The 9,188-nt window shown below is 38.3% G+C and overlaps 1 protein-coding gene across 1 annotated transcript; it reads left to right on the forward strand.

The window, feature by feature from the left end:
• The first annotated feature begins 2,521 nt into the window (after nt 1-2,521).
• On the forward strand, nt 2,522-8,764 carry LOC139889962 (probable serine/threonine protein kinase IRE). The gene is made up of 17 exons (XM_071872871.1): nt 2,522-3,050; nt 3,417-3,484; nt 3,576-3,746; nt 4,185-5,474; nt 5,911-6,083; nt 6,198-6,447; nt 6,609-6,701; nt 6,790-6,930; nt 7,025-7,117; nt 7,205-7,397; nt 7,483-7,568; nt 7,684-7,772; nt 7,864-7,915; nt 8,012-8,068; nt 8,157-8,321; nt 8,442-8,525; nt 8,608-8,764. The coding sequence occupies exons 1-17, from the start codon at nt 2,522-2,524 to the stop codon at nt 8,695-8,697; spliced, it is 3,624 nt and encodes a 1,207-aa protein (XP_071728972.1). The 3' UTR covers nt 8,698-8,764.
• Nucleotides 8,765-9,188: the final 424 nt, after the last annotated feature.

A 9,188-nucleotide genomic window follows, 5' to 3' on the forward strand; every position in this document is an offset into this window, starting at 1 on the left:
GCTTGAGTGGTGCTGCTGTGGCAGTCTCGGATGAGTTGGTTGGCTCTATTACCGGGGTCGTTAATCTCTTTCTAGCTGGAAGGTGCCCTATGGAATTAGGAGAGTATATAGCTAGTGCTCCCCTCACACCGCTTGTCAAGCCCGGCGGTGGTCTTCGTCCTATAGCTGTGGGTACTGTTTGGTGACGTCTTGTTTCGAAGGTTGGCGCTGCTATGGTTGGCCAGTCTTTGGGAAGTTACTTCGGTGGTCTTCAATTTGGTGTTGGTGTTTCTTCAGGTGGTGAGGCAATTCTTCATGCTGTGAATCGGTTGATTGAGGATCGTGGCTCTGATGTTGGCCTCTCTATGTTATTAGTTGATTTTCAAAATGCATTCAATCTAGTTGATCGTACGGTAATGTTGCGTGAAGTTCGCCGCCTTTATCCAAGCATTTCTCGGTGGGTTGAATTTTGCTACTCTAATCCAGCCAGATTGTATTATGGGAACCACACCTTATGGTCTTCTCAGGGGGTGCAACAGGGTGATCCCCTTGGTCCGCTGCTTTTTTCTTTGGTCTTACAACCCTTGGTTTCTAAAATTAGAGATAATTTTGAGGTTTATCTTCAGGCGTGGTATTTGGATGATGGCACTATTATTGGGGACACTTTGGTGGTGGGGAAGGTTTTGCATTTGATTATGGAGGATGGGCCTCGTTTTGGGCTACATCTCAACGTGGAAAAAACAGAAATTTTCTGGCCTACGGAGGACCCTCGCAGCAGGCAAGTAGGTGTCTTTCCTCCTAATATTGCCCGACCTTTAAATGGTGTTAAGTTGCTTGGGGCCCCCGCAAGTTCCGATCCTGGTTTTAGTAGTGAACTGGTGATGCAAAGGGTGACCAAGTCCATTGCGCTTATGGATAAGGTTGCTAAGCTTGATGATCCTCAGTGTGAGTTGTTGTTGCTTAGGGCATGTACGGGAGTTTCTAAACTCTACTTTTTCTTGCGTACTTGTCCTCCTAGTATATTTGAGGCGGCTCAACGCGCTTTCGATGGAGCCCTTCGATCTTCCTTGGAGCGTATTGTTACTGCTTTCGGGCCTGGGTTTGGTGATTGGCAGTGGCGGCTTGCCATTTGCTTTTGGAGGGCTTGGTGTTTATTCTGCGGGAGATGTTCGTCATTATGCTTTTGTGGCTTCTCGATTACAGTCTGCTGGGTTGCAGACCAAGCTCCTACGTCATGCGAGTATTGTTGGTCTTGGTCGTGCTTTTGAAGATGCATTGGGTCTGTTTAATAAAACGGTTGGGTTTGATATTTTAGGTAATCCGAGTGAGGTCGCTGCCCCAATACTCATGAAGAAATTGGCAGATGTTTATTTCACAAAGGTTACAGCTTCTGCAGAATCCACTTTTTCGTTATCTCCCCGACAATGGCCTTATGGAAATCACAGCAGGGTGATCACACCTCTGCTTGGCTAAGGGCAGTCCCTATTTTGGGGTTGGGTCAGACGATGAACGCAAAGACTTACCGATGTGTGTTGTGCTACCGGTTGGGTGTTCCATTGTTCTCTATCTCGACGGCATGCTCTGCCTGTTCAAGGGTTTTTACTGGGGATATTTTCGGGGATCACGCGGTGTCTTGTGCTGGTATGGTGGGTATTATGCATCGACATAATGTTGTTCGGGATTCCCTTGTTGATGTTTGTTACCGATCTGGGATTTCAGCAAGAAAGGAGGTTGACATTGGGTTGTCTGGAGGGAACGACAGGGCCCTCAGACCTGCAGATGTGTTAATTTATTCCTGGGAGTGTGGTCGCGATGTTTGTGTTGACTTGACAGGGTCTTCTCCTTTGACACAGTCTGGGCTTTCTGACTTTGTCCCTGGACGTGCTGTGGTTGATGCGGCTCGTCGGAAGCGGGTCAAGTACGAATCTAGCTGTCAGGCGATTGGTTATGGTTTCATTCCTTTCTCATTTTCTTCCCTTGGGGAATTAGAGAAGGAGGATGTTTCTTTGCTAAAGCGGGTGCAGAAGAGTTCGATGGCCCAAGATATTGGTGCCGGTGCTGCTGCTCATATTTTTACTAGGATAGGTTTTGCTATTGCTAGAGGTGTGGGGCTCAGATTGTCTCTAGACTTCCCACTAATTTTTTGTAAGTTTTAAAACTTTTAAGTTTATTATTATTATTATTATTATTATTATTATTATTATTATTATTATTATAATAATAATAATAATAATAATAATAATAATAATAATAATAATAATAATAATAATAATAATAATAATAATAATAATAATAATAATAATAATAATAATAATAATAATAATAAATAAATAAATAAATAAATAAATAAATAAATAAATAAATAAATAAATAAATAATAAAGGTTGCAGCTCCATCCTCCGTTTCCCGCGAATATCTCTCTCAAATTGTTTTCCCTACCTTCTATTTTCTGGTAATTCAACAAATTTTGTATGGATCCAAAAATTCCTGTCTTAAAATCATAAATAATACTCACACTTTGAAAAAAAGATAAAGTTATGTAATGTCAATTCCACCGCCATCATCACCATCATCATCATCAACATCATCATCATTAGAATCCGAACAAAGTTCTCACGATTCAATCGATAATGTCTACAAAAACCTTCATCAAAATTGTCAAACCTCTCATTCAATCCTAAAACTGCGTAAAATTCCCCCAATTCCGATCCGGCAAAGCCATAGTATGGCTGAAATGTCCGAAAACAACGACGGCATTTGCAGTGATAATGACGACGCCGACGATGATAGCAATCACGATGATGACGACGACGATGATGATGATGATGTAATTTATGATCGGCAGATGGAAGAAAATTACATACTTCATCCTTCAACCCTAGGTCTTAATCATATTCGAACTTGTTCTGTTCCTTCGCCTCTTCGCGGTGTTTCTACGGCTATTACGTGTTCAAATCTAGGTCTTAACCTCGATAACAATAATAACAATGATGTGAATAATGATACGAATATTGTGACGCCCCCTCGCGGAGAAATGTATGTGAACCAATTTTCGAGATGTATTGAACCAGGTCAGCTGATTCCTTGCCATCAATTTATTTACTCATTGCTGTAAAAAAAAATGTGAATTAATGCTTATTTATTAATTAGTGTTACAATTTAGGATTCGTGTTGCAGTAATTTGGATTGCTTTATTTTGATGGCTTAGTGTTTGAATCATTTGAACATCATAATTTTGTTTTGATTAGCTTATGGACTTATAGCTTATATATAATCATTGGCTTATTTTGGCTTTTTTACAACTTTAGCTAATAAGCTAATAATTTAAACCAAACACTCAAAGGTGCTTATAAGCTCAAATAACGTGTAATTTAGTTTGATTTGAAGTTTGATCCACAATTTTGACATTTTTATTATTTGGTTTTGGTTATTTGTAGGGAAGAAGGTATCATGGAGTCAATCTAAATCGTTACGAGTCCTTCTACCACCTCTTGGTGGACTGGAGGTAATTTGCAAGAGCTATTACTGAACAATAATAAGATTATTATTAATATTGGATTAATTATTAGATCTGTTTGTGTTGTGACTGGTTGCAGGGAAATGCGGCTCTTTCGAAAGAAATGCAATCCCCAAGGTTTCAAGCTATACTGCGTGCAACAAGTCGTAAAAAGCGAGTCCCCGATCTCAAAAGTTTCTCGCAAGATCTAAGCGCTAAAGGGGTAAGGCCTCTGCCTTTTTGGAAATCCCGAGGATTTGGTCGTGTGGAGGTATCTTATTGTTCGTTCTCATAATAGGGTTCATCATCTTTTGACTCAAGTTTATAGACTTTTTTTGCGCCAGGGGTCCCTCGTTTATACATATGTCATTTTTTTAGCTCCGGTGGTCCCTCGATTTTACAAATGTTGCTTTGGTGGTTCCTCGGTCTATTTTTCATTAAAAAGATCCGTTAAGTGTCATCACGTGATACGTGATGTTATTTAAGGACGTTTAATTTATCTTAAACGACATCACTTGATGGCACTTAACGGACATTTCTAACGAAAAATAGACGGAGGGATCACCAAGGTAACATTTGTAAAATCAAGGGACCACCGGAGCTAAAAAAGGACAGATGGATAAACGATGGACCCCTGGCGCAAAAAAGTCAAAGTTTATATTTTCTTCATTTAACCTCCTTAATCTGTTGCACAATGCATCAAATTCAGGAGATTTTGGCGATGCTAAGGGGAAAGTTCGATAAGTTGAAGGAAGAAGTCAATGTTGATTTGTGTATCTTCGCTGGAGATTTGGTGGGCATACTCAAAGAAACATCAATCTCTCACCCAGAATGGCAGGAAAATTTGGAGGATTTGTTAATTATAGCTAGAAAGTGCGCAAAAATGCCGTCAGAAGAGTTTTGGTTAAAATGTGAAAGCATTGTTCAGATTTTAGATGATCGTCGTCAGGATTTACCCACTGGTATACTGAAACAAGTCCATACACGTCTCTTATTTATACTTTCTAGATGCACACGGCTCGTGCAGTTCCATAAAGAGTGTGGTTACGATGAAGGCCATACTCACCATAACTTGGGTCTTCACCAGTTAAGTGATCTTAGTAGGTACGAAAAGGTTATTAAATCTACGTACCAAACGTTTAGTAGTTCGTTAGGCGAAACACGTGTCAGTGAAGAACATATTGACCGGGAACAAAATCAAGAAAAACTAAATTTAGATGGAGGATTTGATAATGTGGAGGTTGTTAGTACAGAAAATAGTGTTGATTTGAACACCTGGAAGAAATTTTCATCTTCAGTGGAGAAGAATCTTAAAAACCTTGGTGATGTTAACACCCCAAAATCAGATGTTTCAGACCAATTTGAACCAAAGGACAAACATGTCTTAAATGTCGAAATACCTGTCTGCCATCATGAAGACTTGGAGACACCGTCGGATCTAACGAGAGTTACGTCTGTAGACTCAGTTACTCAAAATCATTTAGCTTACGAGAGTTCATTGATCTGTCGTATATGTGAAGTTGAAATACCTACTGTTCATGTGGAAGAGCATTCACGGATATGTACGATTGCTGATAGATGTGATTTAAAAGGTTTAACAGTTAACGAAAGACTATATAGAGTTGCAGAAACACTTGAACGGATCGTTGATGCATGTGCACCAAAGAGTGCAAGTTTTTCGGTCGATAGTGGGAGAATATCGTCATCTAGTACGACAGATGATTCTGATGAATCGTCACCGAGGAAATCACGGTTTTCGTGTCGATGTTCTCAAGAGATGCTTGAATGCGTTCATGAAGCTGGGACTGGTTATGTGATGGACAAACTATGCAGTTTACCTGAAATTTCTACCGAAACACGTGGAACGTTGACGCCCATTATATGTTCATCGGGTGGAAGCTTGACTCCCAGATCACCGTTACTTACACCGAGGACGAATCAGATTGAAGTTTTCCTGAGTGAAAGGAAGACCACAACTGAGCATGAAAATTGGCAACAGGTATTCAGCAATCTCTTTTAGTCTTTTTATTTGTTAACTTGGTCAAACTTGGTCATACTCAGTCAAACTCGGTCGAACTTGGTCAAACTTAGTCAAACTCAGTCAAAACTCTGGATTACTCGGAATATAGGTAAAAAACGGCCAAAAACTCGGGATTATCGGAAAATCGGTTAAAGTCAAACTTGGTCAACATTTTGAGTACTCCCCGAGTTTCCCAGTACTCCTTAAATGCATATTTATATGTGCACAGATAATAAATACATAGTACATGATACATACATATACACACACATTCACACTCATATAATACATGATACATACATATAGGCATCAACAGACGTAGGCATATATCCATGTGTGTGCAGATATATGTATGCTTGTCGTCTCTTTTTTGAGTCACCAGTTTTGTTCTGACATATTGGTGTAAAAATGGCAGATACACAAGCTTTTGGAAATTGCTCGATCTGTGGCTAATATAAACACTAATGAGTACAGTGCACTGGAGATCATGCTTGATCATTTAACCGACCTAAAGTTTGCTATCCAAGATAGAAAGGCGGACGCCCTTGTTGTTGAAACATTCGGTAGACGTATAGAAAAACTGATACAGTAAGTAATTAATAATAACATATCTGAAAGTGAAGATTACTAGCTGCAGTTGTTATCAGGATGAAGTTGGTTATATTATTTCAGCTACTGATATTATAGTATATCTGTAAACAGGGAGAAATATGTACTTCTTTGTGGGCAGATAGATGATGATAAGATAGATTCATCAAGTAACATGGGCAATGAAGATAGTTCAGTAGAAGATGATACAATTCGTAGTCTACGTGCCAGTCCTGTTAATACATTCTCTAAGGATAGAACATCTATTGAAGATTTTGAGATAATTAAACCAATCAGCAGAGGTGCATTTGGACGAGTTTTTTTGGCCAAGAAAAGGGCAACTGGTGATGTTTTTGCCATAAAGGTAAAGGCTTTAAACTCTCTAATGTAATCAGTTGTCATCAATTTAATTATCTTACTTGAAACCATATTCCCAGTGCACCTTTTTACATTACTTTATCAGAATTTTGTTAAAATAAACCGTGATTCAGTTACTAAGTGTTAAAGGAAGTTGATTTATTGCAGGTTTTGAAGAAGGCTGATATGATACGTAAAAATGCGGTTGAAAGTATTTTGGCTGAGCGTGATATCCTGATATCAGTGCGCAATCCTTTCGTGGTGAGAAGCATATAAAAGAAAATTCAAGCCAGAGTTGACTTTTCCATAGTGTAACCTCATTAACTTGGTTGACTTCTGACATGAACAGGTTCGATTTTTCTACTCGTTCACTTGCAAAGAGAACCTATATCTGGTTATGGAGTTTTTAAATGGAGGAGATCTTTTCTCTATGTTGAGAAATCTAGGTTCCTTAGAAGAAGACATGGCTCGTGTATATATTGCGGAACTCGTAAGTTGTTTGACTTTATTTTCTCCTTCATTTTCAGACTTAAACCCTTTAATGTCAATATTTGAATATATATATCCTGACCGAGTAATTTCAGGTTCTTGCATTGGAGTATCTACATTCATTAAATATCATTCATAGAGACCTGAAACCGGACAACTTGTTAATTGGTCCACATGGACACATCAAGGTCACAATGACTATTTAGTTATATTTGATGTAATTTCAACTAAAACACCATTTAAACGATCTCACGGTTACATTTTTGTTATGACAGTTGTCAGATTTTGGGCTATCTAAGGTGGGTCTAATTAACAGCACAGAGGATTTATCAGGGACATCAGACAGCAGGAGTCCTATTTACATGGAAAATGAAGTCACAACAGGTCCAAACGAACATCGTGAAAAACATTCAGTTGTTGGTACTCCTGACTATTTGGCTCCCGAGATCCTTCTTGGCGTGGGACATGGTTGGAATTTACAATAATACCCTTTATTGAATATTTGAATGTTGTTCATCTGCGTACTCATCTTGCAATACTTTTCTTCTTGTAGGTGCGACTGCTGATTGGTGGTCTGTTGGTGTTATTCTTTTTGAACTACTTGTGGGCATTCCACCTTTTAATGCTGAATCTCCTCAAGTATGTAAAAAAGAAAAGATGTTTGTGATACTTTAAAAACAAAAATATGTTATTTTTATGTGATTGCACAATTATAAAAATACATTTGAAGACTAATAGTTATGTTTTGGTGCAGCAAGTTTTTGCCAATATCATGAACAGAGACATACCATGGCCCAAAATTCCTGAGGAAATGAGCTATGAAGCCTATGATCTGATTAACAAGTAAGTTTAATTAACTAATTTATCATCTTATAAAAGAAGTTGGCATAATTTTACTACTTACTCAAAACATTAACATTTTGCTTTTGTTCAGGCTACTGACCGAAAATCCAAGTCACCGTCTTGGTAATAAAGGGACGGGAGAGGTAACTTTTTTTTATTTTATTTAAATTATGATATTGTTGTGATAGAAAATGCCCAGGAATTCATAAATCATCTGTCACTTTTTTTATAAAAAACAGGTAAAGACACACCAGTTCTTTAGGAATATCCACTGGGACACACTTGCAAGGCAAAAGGTACTCTAATTGTTGATATCCATACTTTGTGGAAGCTTAATAACTCACTTGATCTATCATATATGATCATATGAGTATTTGGTTGCAGGCCACATTTATACCATCTGAAGGACTTGACGCCGAGTATTTTGAGAGTCGATATATATGGAATCCAGAAGATGAGCATGTTGACGGAGGTAGTGACTTTGATGAGATGTCTGATACTGGAAGCACATGTGGTGAAAGCTCCTACGGCAACACACTAGATGAAGAGGTACATTCATATTGTCCACCTCTCATTTTAGATCAAAATGGGTCAATTATTGCTTTACTTTATTATAAGTGGATCAAAATGGGTCAATTATTGTTTTAAATTGCTTTTTGTTTGTTGAAGCAGGGTGATGAATGTGGTAACCTAGCAGAATTTGGTTCTTCAACTCTCAATGTGGATTACTCATTCAGTAATTTCTCATTTAAGGTAACACATTTGCCACCTCTAATACTTAACGAGGCAACGAAAAGTTAAGTACGTAATTAAAAATTTGTGTTATGGTGATCAGAACTTGTCTCAGCTGGCTTCTATCAATTATGACGTGCTTGTAAGAAGCGCTCAAGATTCGGTAGAAAGTTCAAAACAAACAGTCGCATGACAAGCAAATTGAGGAATCCATTGCTTTGGCTTTGTTGACCTGAATGAATGCTGCGGTTGTTCGTTCGACATCCACATTTTGCATCCATGACGCATATATTGCTCGACCACTCAAAGGAACACGATTGAGCTCGTGATCAATGCAACACACCATTAACCAAAACTCATGAGATTGATAGGCATTAATCTTGTACATGATAGGATTCAACCCCTTTTAATTTTAGTGGTAGAAAAAGTGTATATGTTTTCAAAGAAAACATATTGTTTTGTACATACCTTGTTGTATATATATCTTGTATATATCTTCTTTTATATGTTTTCTTTTTATACAAGTATAAATAATCCAAAATTGAACTAACTGGACTCTTGACTAATGTGCACAATTCACCGGGTTATGGGTCTCGTCGCTCGGGGAGATCGTCACCCAGGGGGTTTTACTCGCTAGTGGGGACCCAATGTGGTTGTTGCTAGAGAGGTTTCATCTTCTAACAA

The sequence above is a fragment of the Rutidosis leptorrhynchoides genome, chromosome 2 (genome assembly GCF_046630445.1).
Source record: "Rutidosis leptorrhynchoides isolate AG116_Rl617_1_P2 chromosome 2, CSIRO_AGI_Rlap_v1, whole genome shotgun sequence".
Classification (NCBI taxonomy): domain Eukaryota; kingdom Viridiplantae; phylum Streptophyta; class Magnoliopsida; order Asterales; family Asteraceae; genus Rutidosis; species Rutidosis leptorrhynchoides.

Bases quoted from the DNA above. Each gene is read 5' to 3' on its own strand.
- LOC139889962 (XM_071872871.1), top strand. From the start codon at position 2,522: ATGTCAATTCCACCGCCATCATCACCATCATCATCATCAACATCATCA. The intron at 6,448-6,608 runs GTAAAGGCTTTA...GATTTATTGCAG, and splicing joins GTGATGTTTTTGCCATAAAG to GTTTTGAAGAAGGCTGATAT. The intron at 8,322-8,441 runs GTACATTCATAT...TGTTTGTTGAAG, and splicing joins GCAACACACTAGATGAAGAG to CAGGGTGATGAATGTGGTAA.